The following is an 18,641-nucleotide window of genomic DNA, read 5'->3' on the forward strand; positions in this document are numbered from 1 at the left end:
ATCTTCTTGGTTAGTTATACATGGTTCAGAGCATTCAGTGTAAGAGTGTTTGATTTGTCCTACGTCTTTCAATTTTTGAAATCCTATTTTTTTAAGAAATCTACCACAGCAACTCAGCTTGGAGGGTTTTCTTAAGTCGTGAACGTAAGAATGAGTCGATTGGCGCCATTTTCAAGCTCTGCTTTCTTATTGATATCTGCTAGAGATGGTCAGCCTTTTTCTTTGACATGAATGCCGTTACAATACATGAATCGGTTCTATATTCGAGACAATATAAATGCCATCGTTTGCAGTTCTTTAGAAAAGCACAGTTGGATTACGAGATTTTTTCTAAACGTGATATGTATATATAAACCAATTGGCACCACTTTGATTTTCTATCGGTCACTGATTAACGCCGCAAGTATTCTAAAGTGTTTTTAACATCTTTTTAAATATTTTTCTTAAGATATTTTTTCATCAATTTTTTGGATTTCTCATCATATCCATTTTCAAGAAGAAACCTCTTTAAGCAAGTTCCTTCAACTGTCTCAATTTGCCAATCTAAGAAAGAATGGGCAAGTTAACGTGCCTAAATCGATTTAGGACCCATCGCTTATAAGTACATATCTTGGATGGTGTAATAGTTACTCAAAGTGTCGATCGATTATCTTAATCTGGAATAAGCATAGCATTAACCATATCTGAAGCACTACCCATAAATAAAAACCTTTGAATAATCCTTATTGCAGCTGCCTCAACTATCTCGAGCGATAGCCTTATATCCACGCAGATCACGAATACTTTGGAGAACAACAAATACATTTTATAGCTAATTCTGAATTGATTTAGCAATGTCTGTCCGACTGAGTATCTGTGTATTTCCGTGCAAAAGTGAAAAAAATCGACCGTGCCCACAGAAAGTTACAAGTAACAAAATGGTTAAAACTATTTTGTACATTCCTCACATGGAGACACACATATTATCTGCCTAAAAATAGGTTCATTATAAAACGAATAGGGTAGACACCGCGATTACTTTTTTCTTAATAGCACCAACGATATAGGTATCATTTAAAAGATCTTGGGGAGTGGAATGCGAAAAGCACAGTGGTGGGTATGCGAGATTCGGCCCCTGTTGAATATAACTTTCTTACTTGTTTTGCAATATCACTTCGATCTAGGCGTTAAAGTTTTGTGGGCTTGTGAAAGCACTTATATTCCGATATTAAAAACTCACCGAGTTTGATTAGGAAGATGTCGATAAGATTGGCAAGAGTCTTGAAAAAATTGTGGAAGACCGAAACATTGCAAATTGACATTACTACAGAAGTAGGCAATAACCGGAAGACAGTTTTGAACTATTTGCATTAGGCTATCATATGCATCAGCATTGAAAGAAAGAGCCGGCATTCATCTGCAACCGATGCTAAAACGAAAAGAAATCATTGAGCATTTTTGAAACGATTGACAACCCGAGAGGAAATGTAAGTCACTTAGGGCAATAATGCGTGAAAAATCTGCTCTAATAGGAACGTAACTGCACAAACGCACAAAGCCTAGATTAACGCCCTCTAATTAGTCTTGCCTTTGATTGTTCTCTGTCTAATGGAGCCGACAGGCAATCAAGAGCTTCAAGAGCTGCTCAAACCTGGCTAGTCGAGACGATATAAAGCGTCAAGCTTCGGACACATTTTTAATATGTCAAGCGAATATTTTGAGAGTCTATTTTGAGAGAGCTTGCCACTGTAACGCCCAGACTTTAGCCAAAGCGACTATCAAAGCAAGTTTCGCTCTTTGCAGAATTATCTGAATAGTGTAAAGCTGGCTTCAAAAGAGACTCGACCCAGATTTTCGAGAAGAAATCTTAGAAATTCTGCAGAATAAGTTGTGTTTAATAAATTTCATTTGAAATAGAAGAAGAAAAATTTGTTTGATTTTTGGTGAAAAAGTCTTGTTCTTACCTAATCCATGATGCTTCAAATTTGTTGGCCGACAAATTTAAGACAACACATTCAATGTAAATGCACGCTTCACTCTCGCCGTAAGAAACCAAACTTCCCTATTGTACATCCATACGATGTAATATAAGTTTTCACGAATTCTTAAACAACTTATTTACATCCTGTTTAATTGAAACATCTCGTAACGATGAAAAGATATAAACACATCACATAAAACATAAGAGTGTATTCTATATCAACTAATGCCCCGCGGTGCGAATTTATAATTACTTTGCATATCTGAATATTATATTTGAAAAATCACAAAAAAGCAGAAAGCAAAAAAAAAAAAAAAAAAAGAAGCAAAAAAAAAAAAAAAATTTTTTTTTGGTTAATATAATTAAGGCGCGTACTCTTATTCGCTTATGTGTTTGTAACGTAACTACTAACTATCAATTGTTTGCATTTTTATATGATTTTATGACATAAAAATGATCTCAAGCATTGACGGGAAGGGGAAAACCCAACGTAACAGGTTGTCAAATGTTTGACAGTTGAAAGCAACAAATAATAAAAAGGCATGAGAGAGTGAATTTAAATACTAATGGTAAAGAACTTTTAAAAGTAAAATATTTGCATATACGAACACACATAGGTACAAACAAAAGTGATTAAGTTAAAATGAAACAGCGGAATATTATCAAGAAATCGTGTCTTCGATATGAATTATGTACCGAGAGAGATGAAGGGCTTTAACAAACCCATTACATTATTTCTAAAGCAAACTCTTCGCATTTCTGTCCCCCATCGGCTATTTAAATGTGTTAATGCTTACTAAAAAATCCACTTAATATTATGCCTGCACTCTGAATAACTAAACGTAGGTAAACTTCAAAACGCATTGACTTAAATTCAGTTTGTTGGATGCTCTTCGTGTAGGCAGCAATCCCAAGGTCTTAACATATCAGCAAAGATTTTCAAGACGTCGAAAATGCAAGCCCACAAGTAATGTTTCTCTTTAGAGGAGACTCTAGATAAGACCCGACGGCAGTTTTTTCAAGTTCCAGGTCAACTTTGTTTAACTCATCGTATTGAAAAATACAATAGGAGCAAAGAGTAGCAACGTGGTTGGTTGGGAAACTCCCATTAATCGTTTAAACACATGAAGTTTATTTTCTTCTCTTATTAAAAGGAGCTATTGGCAAGATAAACCCGTGATGTGAGATAGAAATAAAGGCACGAAAGAGCAGAGGACTAAAGTTGCGGCATCGTAAGAATCTATTCTGTTTGCTTTGCTACACAACACCGTATGCAACAATTTAATCAATTTTTCATCGCCATCAAAACTGGCGAATTTTATAGGTTACTCTGGCAGCATCGCTTTGATAGCGCAACACGATTCAAAACAGGCCCTCACTAAAGAACTACTAAGCCGAATAACCAGATGACTGACCAAATAACTCCAATCTAAAGCTTGAGTAGAAGAACCTGAAAAAATATTAGTCTCAGAGAGGAGGCCTTGCCAACTATCCGAAATTCAATTTACTCAAGTCGTATAAATGATTCGAAAAACATATTTGCGATGTTTGTCATCCTATCTACTTTACAGAGCATATTCATAAGATGAGTCATATGAAAAGAAAGCGGAATCCTTTGCGCCTTCAAAATACTTGTCAGCTGGAATATAGTGTTGAACTGTGAACAATAACGGTAAGAGTATCCAAAAGACAAACTGACGTATATTATAACACATAAGCAAGTAAACTCGAGTCAGCAAACTGAATATGCCCCTATACCACAGAAATTGTGGAGAGTTTAAAAATGTGATTGAGAATACGACTCTCTTTTTCCAAAGGAATACACATACTCCGAAGTAGTTTTGACGATTCAACCTGAGTGCAAACAATATGCGTGATTTGTAGGCAAGCATAATAGACGATATGGGACATACGGTCCTCGCCCGCCTAACAGCTTAGAAAAATAATCTGCACAGGCCCTTGAACTCTGGAATAACTTCGCTTAAAGTTGGGGAGCGCATACTGAACGGTGAGGACAACTGAAGGCACTGCGAAAACTTTTTAGAAAACGTATTACGGAATAAGAATGGATGAGAGCCTCAGTCGAAGCTAACGAATGTAGAAAAAGTAGACGAATACGAGAAACATCACGTGGAACCGCAGCTTGCTATCGCAGCGCCCTCCAAAAATAAAAGACAAACGGTTGTACGCAACCATAGAAAAATAGACAGACGGATGGATAGACAGTTAAACAAATAGATGACGACACTTAACTGGCAGGTCTACAAACTAATGGATAGACATGTGAATGTCTTTATAGACGATAGCAAGCAGAATTCAGAAGTAGAAAGATAAACCCATGAATAAATATACCTCTAGTGATCCAATCCTACGCTCTTGGGCCAATGTATATATATATATATATATACATATGAATATGCATAAATGTAGGTATACATTGCATGCATATAAGGGAACACTTGGTTAAATTTTCCGCATATTACAAGCGAAATGACATAGCGTACATGCCGCTGTCCTGAAGCAGTTTCTTTATATGGCTTAAATTAATGGAATGCCGACTGAGTGAAGAGTTTACCGGGAGGAGGCCTTACCCCACCCTAGTAACATATAATACAATAGTGAATGTATCTATCTACAAAGCCTCTGCGGTCATTTCGTAGATTCTAAGAAAGATTTTTTATTTTAATATCAAAACTTTTGAAAAAACATTTTTTTTTTTTTGCTTTTTCTTTGAATAATTTTTCAATATATTTATTTTATTTATTTTGTTGGTTTGCACTTTAGCCATGAAAAGAGATGAAGATGAAAAAAATTTAATTCAATTTTAAATCAATTCGTTTTGTTGTCAGCAATCAAAAAAAAAAATAAAAATAAAAATAAAAAAAAATTGAAAGAAACGGAAAAAGATTAACGCTTCTGGCAATCAAATGCACAAAATTTTAGCGAATGAATGCAATCAGTCAGTCAGTAAGTCAATCTTAAGTTAGGCAGGCATGAAATATATATATATATATATATATATATAATAATAATAAAAATAATAATAATGCCCTTATAATGAAATAATTTATGTATAATGCTGCTGCCAAACTGTAACTAACAATAACAATAATAACAACAACCAATAGTAATAACAAAAAACACCAAGAAAAATTGGCCAATTGCTTTGCATTGGTAACGCATTCCAAATATTGCAAACATTTGAACGAACAAGAGCAACACAAAAAATCTGTGAATCTGTTTAGTTTGATTAATGGTGGCAAAATGGAAGTGAACGAAAATGAAGTCAGTACGGAATCGTGTGATTTTTGTTAAACTTCTAAATGCAAACACTGCAAAAAAAAAAAAAGAAAAAAAAAAAAGAAACACTAGAAAAAGGAAAAGAAAAAAATGTAATATGATTTAGTTTCGTTTTTCGATTTATTACACTTTATGCACCAACATATATATGTATGTCTGCAAATTTGTGTCTTTTTTCAATATATGCTGGCCGTAAGGCCTTGTTGCTCTCTGTGCGCTGTATGATCAGAATATTGCTTTTATTTTTCATTTTTATATTTATCATATTTCATTACTTTTGATGAGATAAAAATCCATATGATTCATTCGATTAGATGCACTGTCGTTTTGCTTTTATTTACGATCAATACAATAACGAAAAAAGGAAAGACAAAACGAATCTGCTGGTTGCTTGACATTAAAATGGAAGCTGATTCAAACCTTGCTTTAAGAAAACTTCGTCGTTCCAAATAATTATTTATTAGAACGCTTAACAAAAATACCTTCTGGCTAATATTCTTCTTCTTTTTTTTTTTTTTGTTACAAAAGTAACACTACAATAACAACAAGCACCAAAGCATCATCAACAGCATAAGAATATATAATGGGCGTGGTCAATTTTTTCCCCTTTTTTCTACATTTACTTCAATGCATGCTTATCATATAAATCTACAAGGACGGGTAAACGGAGGGACAGACACGCATAGATGGACTCAACATTCGATATCAGTCGAGAACATATACTCTTCGTAGAATATCTGAAGCTTTCTTCTGCAAAACGATTTCAATTTTAATATTTTATAATATTGATTAGCCGAAGACGACTATTTCCATTTCGTTGCAGCTAGTGTAGGAACGTCCGGGCAAAATTTTTACGGTTGTATCTGTTCTAGCTTAGAAATAACAACCAACAAATGAATTTTTTTCTTGTTTTTTAAAAACCAAGACGGTCTCAGGTTAAGATGTTATGTGGAAGCGTCCTCTGTAAGCCAATATTTTAGTTTTCGCTATCGCGAGAACGTTTAGTGAAGACGTTACACAGGCCGGCAAGTGGATAGATAGAAGTACCTAAGTACTGATCAAGAATGCATATATTTTATGGGATTTCTGAAGTTTCTTTCTCGGCGTCACAAAACGTTCGACAAAATATGTTCGCTCCATGCTGCACTAGTCTGTATAAGGATCTAAATGATGTACACTTTAGCGCATTGTATTGCATATAGATAGCATCTCAAGTGTTCGCAGTCAAAGTGACAGTTGTATAGTTGATATATGAAAGTAATTTTCCATACCAACTACTCCGGGGATATGTAACGCAATGACGTTTGCAGAGAAGTGAGGAAAGGGCAAAAGATGAGGAGGCAGGAGAAGTCGTCTAAACTTCTTTACACTTCGCATGTAAAAGCTATGAATTAGTTTAGCCGGTCTGTAATTTCTAGAAATGCCACTACGCACAAGACATCAGACCTCATCATGACAATAACAATATTGTCATATTGTTGACGACCTGCGGCAATTTCTAAGATTTTTCAAGATCACTCCATCTCACTTATAGTATACGGATATATTAAGTTTTGTTGGATCTGTGCAACATCCAGAATAACCTTTTATTGTATGGATCGATTCAGACAGCGATTCTAATCTAACGTTCATTATCCGTCTGACCGTCTGGTACTCTTTGTGTTTAATAATTTATTAAAATATGGTACACTAACGTGTTTTGCCCCAAGAATGCTATTGAAAATGGTTCGTATCAGACCACTTTTTCGACCACGTCCCATATAACGCCTTATTTTGAAAAATAGTTATATGAATAAATGTAGGGTGTTGTAGGATACTTTAATAGTACTTTCTGACGTTCTAAGTATCGTACATAGTGTAGTTCCATAGATAATTAAATCAATAGCTTCTTATTTAGATTTTTTGTTCATTCTAAACGAAATTTTGATTTAATCGATTTTTAAACATAGCTTGACAAGAAAAGGAAAGAAAATATTTTATGTCTGAAAAACATTTTTTAATTGTCATATTAGTGGCCATAAAAAACAAGGACAGGCATGGCTATAAATGCTTTAAATGCATGATTGCGATCAAAAAAAAACGCAAGCCTTTTTCCTTAAATTACAAGCGCTGCTCTTAAGGAGCAGTCAATTTCTTTAAAAACTACGACCCTCGAGCGATGTATGTAGTTCTGGGAATAACCGGAACCCAGGCAAACCAATCAAGCGAGAATGACAATTACGAAATGATTTAGGTTGAAGAACTTCGAAGGATCTATGCGCTGATCGTAATATTGAAACCAAGATTCCGTCCAAGTGATCACGCTAACATATCCTAGCAGTCAGTGTAAAAGGTAAAAAATTCCATTTTAAACGATTCCGTTGGGCAGACTATAGTTTCATCAAGAGACTATGGAACTTGCACAACTTCTGTTAATTTCTTTATGTTTGAAGTGACACGATCATTTCGATCCGTATTCCATTTACATGGTGTTAGCATATATCTAACTCGACGATTACTATTATTATTATTATTATTATGATTTATTGAGACCAAAGAAAGAAATTATAGAACTAAAAGTAAGATCTTTTTTTTTAAGGTAGATTACATGGCAAGTTTGGCAGCTCTAATAAAGTCGAATATTTTATTGATATCAAATTCCTCAAATATTTTCAAGTTTTCCACAGGTTTAGATGAGCCGAATTTTAGACTTCGGTATTAGGTTTTGCCAGTAACAATCAGATCGGAGAAGTAGATATCTTAAGGATCCATTAACATGTTACAATGATCCACCCAAGTCGGGTTCTTGCAAACGTTTTGATTTTGAATTTCCCAACAATGATTCGATCTAGAGGAATGTTGGAAATACAAGCTATAACTGTAAAAAATAATTTGATCAAAAATTCTGAAAATATTTTCACTATCTCTTCTATGTTTCTAAATCAACATTGACAACGAAGTCTCTTCCGTCAAATTCCGTCCATCCTTCCTTTTGCGACCAAATTCTCTACCATTTTCTGAACATTACATCAGTGGATTTTGGTCAGAATATTTATAAAAGCCTAATGAATCCAACATGTTTCTTTATTTCATACTCTACTATTTCTATACGTAGTCCCTATAGGCAGTGGACCAAGCAATTTCCCTTCTCTTTCCTTTCTCTCTATTTAAAATTTGAATTTTTGAAAAAAAGGCTTGAAATTTTTCCCCTTTCATAGCGACTATGCATTGCGAAAATGAGACCAGCTGAGCCACTTCTAAGTCTTCTTTTCAATTGCTTCAAGCTAAGAAATACACACAGTACTTGGTTAACTTGTATCTAGGAAAGGTAGAATAAGTGAAAAAACAAAAAAAAATAAATTTTTTTTTTTTTTCACAAATTCATATTTATTTGAAATGCCTTTAGATAATAAGAATGAATTTAATGAACGATCAATACTCCAGCCTGTAATTACAAATACTAACGAAGGAGACGAAGATGTAATAGTTTTTTATAAGTTACTCGAATAATGATTAAAGTTTCGTTTGTCTCATCTTAGGAGTCTTTCGATTTGGATGATTTACTGCCTATTATTGGTGAGTTTGGCAAATATCAAAAACTTTTGGTATTTGGCATATGCCTGCCAGCTTGTATACCTTGCGGATTTTGCGCCTTCAATCAATTATTTATGGCCGATACTCCCGAGGAGTATTGGTGTAAAGTTCCCGAATTGCTTAATCATACAACAAAGGAGCAAAGAAAATTTCTGGCTATCCCCAATGACTTGGTAAGAAAAAAAAAAAAACGAAGCCACACATTGACATAATATTGTCAGTGACATTGCTTTAAAGGGAGAGAGAGAGAGAGAGAGAGGAGGGAGAGAGGAGGGAGAGAGGATAACAAGAAAAGAGACAGCAATGTAAAGTAGAAAAAGCGAACCATACATATAATGTAATATAGGCTTCCATTGTTTACTTATGATAATGTTTTGTTTACACTTTTTTTTTTAGGAGAGCAATGATAACGGTGCATTTAGTAAATGTCAGCGTTATGCTGTCAATTGGACCGAAATACTTGAAGATACCGATATAAATTATATCGAACCGAATGTTTCTTGGCCCTTGGAAGCATGTAAAAATGGTTGGGAATATAATACCAGTGAAATCTGGTCTTCCATAGTTATTGATGTAGGTCGCGTAGACCTAAAAAAAATATTTGAGTGTGTTTCATTGTAATCCAACTTCATTACCAATATCGACATCATGCTAAAGCATACCACATTAAATGTTTAGGTAAAGCCAGTATATACTTCATAACAATATTCATTTAATTAGTTAAACTGATCATCAACATGTGATCGATCGTTTTATCCGTAGTATCGTTCAAATTTACTATAATAATATCTTATGTGAGAATTTTTATGGCAATTTGATTTCAGTTTGATTTAGTATGCGAACGTGATATATATCCTACAATTGGTTTGGCGGCTCTTAATGTAGGCGGACCTATTGGTGTTTATCTGTTTGGTTTACTTAATGATCGTGCTGGCCGCCGCACATCATATTTTAGCTGCTTAACTACATTGCTTGCGGGCAGTTTAATGACATCATTGAGTACAGACTTTTGGATGTGGGCGGGGAGCCGTGTCATTGTTGGTCTTACAATACCAGCTGTTTATCAAATACCTTTTATTATATGTAAGCACAAAACCGTTATCTATTCTCTTTCACCTTCATTTCATAAATTATTCACAATATGTTACTTGTTACTTTTCTAGCGCTTGAACTTGTCGGCGAAAATTATCGTTCGTTTGTAACGGTTATGACTTGTACCTTTTACACATCGGGTATTATGCTGCTGGCCTGTGTTACATACCTGGAGAGAGATTGGGTGAAATTATCATATTACACTTCAGTGCCATTTTATGCTTACTTCTTATATTTGTTCGTAATGCCTGAGTCACCGAGATGGCTTCTGATGCGAGGACGTCTAGAGGAAGCGTTAAAAGTCTTGCAAACTATGGCTCGTGTAAATGGTCATGAATTTCCAGCTGATATAAAATCAAGACTAGAAGCTCAAATCTCACGAGACAAACTCAAAGAGAAAAAGAAACACATTAATGTGGGCCTACCGGACCTATGCAGGTTAGAGAGTGAAATTTAAACAAGTAAAAATCATGGTCCAACATTAAACCCCTCCACCACTTTCCTTAACACAGTTATTGATGTAACAACTTTTCTAAATTAGTGATGAAAGCGGTTGAAAACGCAGTCCTATCCGAACCATTTTTCAATAGTGGTTGATTTTGGACCAAAACTCATTGGTGTTCGCTAAATTTCATCAATATATTTCAAAAATTGAGACCTATAGGTTGAGCGTAAGAATATAAGGCAAACAGACGGACAGATAAGCTTAGATGGAAGCAGAAGAAGGCTTTTTACACCGGTCTGAATAAAAAGAACTGGACTTGCGTATCGATTCATTCAAAATCACTTTCCAGTTCGAGTTAAGTGTGTGCTGAATTCGGATCACGTAGGTCCATTTTTTAATTTGTATAGGAGTTATCATGAAAAACAAGTCCTTATATGGAGAGAGGCTCTGATTGCTAGCTTTTTATAGCGAAAGTTGAAAAATAATAATATTTTCAGGAAATACATTAACTTTGTAAAATAGATGATGCGATGTTTTGTGCATCCTCCAAAATACGGAGTTTCATCAAAAGTATACCTTTGCATGAAAGTAATGTGTAACTTTTAGTGCATCATTATCGAAATAAGTGAATAAGTGTGGAAGACGAAGTGGCGTAAAGCATCTAATAGTCGGCCTTGCCCGACTGTAATGCCCTTTCTCGTTTCAGAACTCCCAATATGCGTTTGAAGACTATCTTAATTACACTCAGCTGGTTCGCTAACGAGACCGTTTACTTGGGTCTGTCCTATTATGGCCCGTCGCTGGGTAGTAATCAATATTTAAGTTTCTTTTTGTCAGCTGTCGTGGAAATTCCGAGTTACTTGGTTTGCTGGTTCTTAATGGATTGTTGGGGAAGGCGTTGGCCTCTCAGCTTGTCAATGATTTTGGGGTAAGCTTAAAATAAAATAAGTTTCGCGTATTCCCTTTGTCCGAATAAAAGGCTTACGTTTAAGTCTATTAGCAAGAAAACATGGCCGGGTCAAGACTTCTAGAGCTTTCTTTCTTGAGAATGCATCAAAGGCTTAATAGCCGTATCACAATTTTTCAGTCTTTTTACGCTAATGGAAACTTTGAGTGGAATTTTTGGCTATCACCACGTCCATAAGTCCATAAGTGTTGCAGTGCTTTGAAATGTTTTCCATTTGTTTGTAAAAAACAAATTTTTTTCTTAATCTATTATAAATCGAAAGGTAATATAAATGGAAAGAAAAAAACTGAATGGACCCTATTTTCGGTAGTCCCAAATTTTTAGTTAAATATAAGCCATATTTTCGGACACTGAGCAACAGTTTTCACTTCATTTCATTGATTTATTGATTTTTTTTTTTTATTTTTTTTTAAAAGTGGTTTAGCTTGTGTCATTACGGTGATGGTGCCTGATGCTGCGGTGGATGAAACTCTTTATCTATATTTATTATCCAAAGCCTTATTATCCGCATCATTTTTAATTATTTATCCATTTGCTGGTGAATTATATCCAACACAAGTTCGTGGTATTGGTATTGGAGTATCCAGTTATGTAGGTGGCTTGGGTTTAATTGTTATCCCATTCGTCACCTACTTGGTAGCCCTGAACATTCGATCATGATCAACCGCAGTATGATATAGATATTTTTTTCTTTTCAGGGTAAAGAAAATCTCAAATTGCCTTTGGTTATAATGGGTTTTGTTTCAGTTTTGGGTGGTTTTACCAGTCTACGATTGCCCGAGACCTTACATCATCGTTTACCGCAAACTATAGATGAAGGCGAAGAGTTCGGCAAAGATTGGTCTTTCAATGAATGCTGTAGCTGCAAAGCAGAACCGTAAATATTCCTTTTAAATTTCCTTCAATCATCGGTGATAAAAATTACATAATTCATTACAGGCAAGTGCCTTCGCAAACTGCATCTTATGAAAATCTTGATGTTTTAGAAGATAATGCAACTTCCGATATTGAATTGGAGATGAAAGCTTCTTCCTCGATATCAAGACGTAACCGTCCAAAATCGGTGATAGATGAACGGACGCCTCTAGATAATAAACGTTCGCAACGGCTTTCCAAAAAGCGTTTAGTACGCCAAATGAGCGTTATGGATACTCAAAAAACCGAAGATGGCATTATGCAATTAACCCATTGGATTTAAAACACAAACAAAGAAAGTTCAATCAATAATATTACATGAGGAAAATCAAAGTTTTCTGCTTCACTAAATTACACTTACAAGCATATCTCAATAGTAGTTCTAATTGTTAATAAATATATAAAAACAAATAACAAATGAAAGCAATCTGGCAAGTGGCGTGTAAGCAGAAAGTATTGTTTAGAAGCCAAGTACCGGGACCGAATCTTTATCAAATCAAAACGACGCCAAACCATCCTGCAATCCATCCATGCGACGAGTTACAGAAATTTTTTACAAAATAGTAATATGGGGCAAGTAGGAGTTTAAAGGAACTTATTTGTTTGTTAAGGGGCTTGGGCGTACAGTTTATATCCCGAAACAGTATTGAAACTATTTCGAATCAAGCAATGCTTTTATGTCATACATCACTTGTGATACAAAAATTACTTTCTGAATAGATCTGAATTTCTTTGTTGTTGTTGTTGTTGTTACATATTCCTCTACAAGCCGCAATTATGCCCGTAATCTGAAATTTGGTACACTACCTCAAGGAGGAATGCTATTGAAAATGGTTCGGCTGAGATCATTTCTTCGAGCACTTCCCGTATAACTTTAAGCTTTATTTTAAAAAGTCGTCGTATGATTACTCGTAGGATAGTATAGGGTGTCGAGTTGTGGGCCATAAACCACTCTTAATACGATAAAATGCCTCACGTTCGAAGAAGAAACCTACACCAAAAAGGAAGACACAGGAAGGAAGAACAAGCAACCTACACCAAAAACGAACAAGAACAAACACCCTACCGCAAAAAGGAACAAGAACCAGCAACCCACACCAAAAAAATAAACGTTTGATTTTCTCAAATTTATATATATGTAGCGTAACTAAACATAAAATTCGTAAGAAAATCAGTTACATTGGTGTAGGTTGCTTGTTCTTGTTCCTTTCTACTGTAGTGTTTTTACTTGTCGTCTTAAAAATTTCCGAACTATAATAAAAATAAACATATTTCATTTTTTTACATATTTTTTTTTTTTTTTTTTTTTGCCTTTATTAAATAATTAAATTTATTAAATAGTATAAACTAACATAATTACAGTGACAAGAGCCAAGGTTTTGAAGTAACTGTATAACATACGTAACATCCGCAATAGATAAAGACAATGTGATGTTTACAATAATAGTCCGATTTTCTTTAGCGTTAGTTGTAAAAGGTATTATTATATTTGTAATAACTAATTATGCCCATTTTGTTTTAACGCTATGTTAAATAGAACACTAACGATAATCGTACTTTTTTCTTGTGTTATTATGAGTGAAATTTTGAATATCCCCCATACTATGTGGGTCAACAAGGGGGATAAGAACAGGAAATTAAAGCAAATAGTTTGTGAAAAATCTTATCTACATTTATTTAACTTATAAAATTTATAAAAGATTATCATACTTTACGTTATTTTCAAAAGTATTGCGCTCTCTTTCTTATCAAAATATGTTGAGAATTTACACATGAAATATTAGACACACAGACGCCAAACAATTTGTTTGTTTAACAGATTGAATTCTGCATTATTGGCTTTTATATGTATTTAGTGCATTTTTTTACTCTCTTCCTCTTTTATTTTTTTGCTTTGTCGAAATTTTGAGAAAAATCACAACTTGAACTTAACGATCTAAATACTTAGACATGTATGATCCTAAAATATATATATGCATATACTCTGATGTAGTTTTCATAATGCTTATATTTAACCCTTCTAGCGGGGCCAATTTAGTCCACCTTGACTACACTGTAAATTTTTCTTATAAACCAGAAACAAGCAAAGAAACCAATTGTACCAGTTAATAGGAAAAATAAGAAAACCATTATTGATGTATATCCAAAGTATAAGAATGTCGAAGCTGCATCCTTAATTGAAAGTTTCGTCACAAAGTAATGACAGCAATAAATAAATAAATATACGGCCGTAAAACCCGAAGTCAAAAATGAACGCCACCACCAATGATAATCTTCAGCGCAAAGATGAAAGTAACATAATAATATTGTAGTCTCCGAGCATGTGATGACCAATATAAGGAATACCAAGAATAAAAATCCGAACATATAATACATCTGGTTCGACCATATCGAGCTAAGTATAAAGAATAACTGAATAAAAATGCAGCCGAAGGGCAAAACGCCGCCCATAATAATGCCAGGTATAGGTTGAGTGTAAATCGATTGATCGGGTATTTGACGGGGAATTTGATTCGTACGCACAGGATGTTCCAAAGCCTGCAATTCAAGTACAATGATTTAGAGCGTAAATAATTGAAAAATCTAAGAACCAGTGAAACTACTAATGCAAAAACAAAAGCAACTTACTCGTTTACGAAATCCAAAGTAAGCACCAACAAAAGTTAATGGAACTGACACTCCAAACCACAAAGCCAACAAAGCAATTAAAGTACTGAAAGGCACTGCACCAGAGGAGCCTTCGCCCCACAGCACCAAATTCATGACGAAGAAAAGTCCAAAAACAATGCTAACCATATAAGAACATCCAATTAACATATTTTAAAATAAGAATTTTTTTTTTTTTTTAATTTTCAACTTTACACTTACCCCGGACACAGCATTGAAGTTAAAATGACGTTGCTTTTCCATTTGATGCCTCCGAAACTTTTATAGATACGTGCAGATACATAGCCGGCTGGTGTGCCTAAAGCCACGAACAAGACCATTGAACATGTCATGAGAGCTCCACGGTTCGCGGGCGAGAGAAAACCCAAACAAGCAAATGCTAATGTGATCAGAGTCATGCAAGATACCTGCACTCCCGATCCTAGAAAAACTGATAATAACATGCCTTTACGAGGAGGTCGGAAAACATCGCCATGCACTAATTTCCAGCCGAACTCTTCTTGAGCGTCTTCCCCGCTTTCCATTTGATTATAACGTGCAATATCTTTATGCAAAGTGCGCAACATAATCATCGCCACCATACCCGATAGAAACAAAACAATCACCAAAGAATTTAAAATTGAAAACCACTGAATATTTGTGTGAGGCATTGATTCCAAGATGTAATCCCAACGAGATGACCATTTGACTTCGTCGTTACGTACAAATTCTACACTATACGTATATATTATCAAAAGTTGCTCCGTTGGCGATAAAACACCGCCTTTTATAGCTAATGGATCGGTATTGCTACAGTCTAATTTATTGGCATCCACATGATTAATAGAGCGCGGTGTCACTTTCACCGATATTATGCGACCGCCATTCCCTTTAAAACCGACACCCCACTCTTCTGTCTGTCCACTATGATAGGTGATCTTTAAATCGACGTGATTGAAAGGATAATAGTAACCGCGTGTATTATAGCTGGGATTAATCATACAACCATTTTCACCGTCATTACGCACCAAACAACCCATAGGAAAACCCGTACTACAATATTGTTTATTGTTTTCCAACGGATAGCACCAAGTAACCGGCATATTGTCAACAATCCAGTGATGTTGATAATTTAAACTGATGCCCTTCTTTAATACCATCATACGACGATCGCTATCTGAATCACCACCCACGTAATTCTTTCGACAGACCTTAAAAAAAATAAAAAAATTTTGAAATGTATTCAATAGAGTACAATAGTTGCGAAATTAAAAGAGAAATGAAATGAGAATGAGGCAGCGCTCATATTTCCATATCTGAAATAATACGTATATAATAATACGTATACAATAATATGTATGTAATAATATATACATATATATATATAATAAATACAAAAATGACAAATTTTATAGAAAATAAACATTGTTTGTAATTTCTACCAGACTTGGGAATATAAAATACATCGCCTGAGAGTGGTCAGAGCCTTAAGAATTTTGTTATTTTATATGAAAAACTTTAGGCACTTATTAAATTAACTATTAATTGAGTTACTTACCATTTTGCAACTAATATTTTCGAGAAAATTTATTTTATATGGCCCCGGACGTATACGTTCGCCAAAAACTACCTGACCTAAGTTCTCAACGGGAGAATTTTGTTCATTGCCAATACAGAAATCGAAATGATGATACTCGTAAGGTATAACAGATTCCTCTGTATTTAGACGATTTACGTAAAGTGTTATATTTGACTGAAAAAACAATGTTAGGAAATTATTTTAAATACAATAACTTTCTTTTACAATGCCACTTCTGATAAGAGCAAACTTTAATTGATTACTTATCACAAATTACTCACCTTGCAATTAGTGGATGCATCCGATGTGACACAATAGTTAACAGGCGCCAGTCCCGGCAAATAAAATTGCTCCGTAATGATAAACTGTGATAATACCAATATAAAGATCAGTGTATAACTTAAATTTGGCGTTCGCCAGCCTTTCGGCTGCTTTCTTATCATCATTTTTCTCAAAGCTATTAACTAAACTAATTCACTTATATGTTGTTTAAAAAATTCGTTTCTGTTGCTTTCCTTGCCCCGAAATGGACTACGTACGCAACTATAAATTGACAAAGGTCTTTCACTTAAGTTTTTTTATTTTGATATATAGTAAAAACCTATCATTTGCAATACTTGAACATTAAGTATATAAATTGAAAGAAAATATAACTTTTCTTGAGAATAATGAAATTCTTTCAACTTTATACCGTCCTTTTTCGTCTTTGTTTCTGACAGTGAGAAACGTCATCAAACAGTATTACCAAATCAGCTGATATTTCTATTGCTGATTTTTCTATTGTCATACGAATAAATGCAACACAGTACCTAAGCTAATTGAATTGAAAAAAAGAAAAGATCATATTAATATAGTTGCACCTAGAGTGTACTACATATAAATCTTGGATTTGAAAAATATTTCAAGTAACCAATACTACAGATATATAAAAATCATTAATAAATGAATGCAGAAATTTTAGAAAATATATTCAGATATTTGCTTTCTTAGGAAATGTCATAACATCCTTATAAAAATATTATTCTCATGATATTTTTGAAATGTGGAATGAATTTTATGAGGAAGACGATTTTGTTAAGACTTCTATTCCATGCAGACTACGAACTAAAACGTGCATAATTTTTAATAAAGCTCTTTTAATTTCCTAAAACGAGTCCTAGTCATTGTTTTTCGCTGCTTTAGAATATCAAATTTTTATTTATACCCAACGAAGAAGATATCCATAATGAAACAAAAAACTTATTAAATATACAACTACAAAACAACATAATACAATTTTTAAGCACAATTTTCATTAGACTTCATTTTTAACATTTCACGCTCAAACACATGAAAACGATATTTATCTGCAGCTTCTATAACTTTGGCTGGTTGAAGCGGGATTTCCAATATTTGTATGTAAATCACAGCAGCCATAATTCCTCCAAAGATTGGGCCAAGCCAATAAATCCAGTGAAAATTCCAATTACCGAATATTGCAGCTACAGACAAAACATTCGCTGGATTCATGCCGGCTCCAGTATAACGCCCAAACGTCAGATGACCTAATGTAACACATAAGCCAATGGCCAAACAATTTACGCAGTGCATATTTCGGGTGTTAATATCATAGGCAGCAAATATAGTCAACAGCAAGGAAAAACCCAAAACAAATTCCATAGCTAAACCTTGAAGGGCCGAAATATTTTCATTCAATTCATAACTATGCCAGTTATAATGATAAATATCATCCAAAAGATATTTAATCATAAATATGCCAAGTATAGATCCACAACATTGACTAATTATGTAAAGCAAGGCTCTTGCAATCGTGATCCGACGAGATATTAACATGGCTACAGTTACGGCCGGATTAATGTGACCCCCGCTTAGTTTACCTATTATAACGTTCACAATATATATTCCCAAACCACTGGAAAATGCTTTAAATATGATATCTTCTCCTTGAGCAAAAGCAGCACCAGCAAAAATATTCAAAAGTAAACTTCCGAAAAACTCCGCTATTGCGGATTTCCATAAATTGCGATCCTTAGAGTAAAACTCCTCAAATCCGCAAGAATATTTATTATGCGACATTATTTATTAAGCTAAATTAAATGCGAAAATATTATTCACTTAATCTTAGAACGTTTAACAAATACTGAGTTGAGCAATGAAGCAAAAA

General features: G+C 34.3%; 3 protein-coding genes across 3 annotated transcripts; 1 reads left to right on the forward strand and 2 right to left on the reverse strand.

Moving 5' to 3' along the window:
- The first annotated feature begins 8,611 nt into the window (after positions 1 to 8,611).
- On the forward strand, positions 8,612 to 12,938 carry LOC119633638 (carcinine transporter). The gene is made up of 9 exons (XM_038027281.1): positions 8,612 to 8,719; positions 8,779 to 9,006; positions 9,230 to 9,406; positions 9,658 to 9,916; positions 9,997 to 10,363; positions 11,077 to 11,298; positions 11,754 to 11,973; positions 12,036 to 12,214; positions 12,277 to 12,938. The coding sequence occupies exons 1-9, from the start codon at positions 8,636 to 8,638 to the stop codon at positions 12,533 to 12,535; spliced, it is 1,995 nt and encodes a 664-aa protein (XP_037883209.1). The 5' UTR covers positions 8,612 to 8,635; the 3' UTR covers positions 12,536 to 12,938.
- Positions 12,939 to 14,145: 1,207 nt separating this feature from the next.
- LOC119633925 (transmembrane 9 superfamily member 2) lies at positions 14,146 to 17,132 on the reverse strand. The gene is made up of 5 exons (XM_038027757.1): positions 16,759 to 17,132; positions 16,457 to 16,651; positions 15,121 to 16,109; positions 14,881 to 15,040; positions 14,146 to 14,790 (listed from the first exon to the last, which is right to left on the reverse strand). Exons 1-5 carry the CDS (start codon positions 16,921 to 16,923, stop codon positions 14,287 to 14,289), a joined length of 2,013 nt encoding a protein of 670 aa, XP_037883685.1. The 5' UTR covers positions 16,924 to 17,132; the 3' UTR covers positions 14,146 to 14,286.
- Positions 17,133 to 17,724: 592 nt separating this feature from the next.
- LOC119633809 (aquaporin-like) lies at positions 17,725 to 18,614 on the reverse strand. The gene has a single exon (XM_038027563.1). The coding sequence runs from the start codon at positions 18,551 to 18,553 to the stop codon at positions 17,756 to 17,758; it is 798 nt and encodes a 265-aa protein (XP_037883491.1). The 5' UTR covers positions 18,554 to 18,614; the 3' UTR covers positions 17,725 to 17,755.
- Between the last annotated feature and the right edge of the window lie 27 nt (positions 18,615 to 18,641).

The sequence above is a fragment of the Glossina fuscipes genome, unplaced genomic scaffold, assembly GCF_014805625.2.
Source record: "Glossina fuscipes isolate IAEA_lab_2018 unplaced genomic scaffold, Yale_Gfus_2 2, whole genome shotgun sequence".
Taxonomy (NCBI): domain Eukaryota; kingdom Metazoa; phylum Arthropoda; class Insecta; order Diptera; family Glossinidae; genus Glossina; species Glossina fuscipes.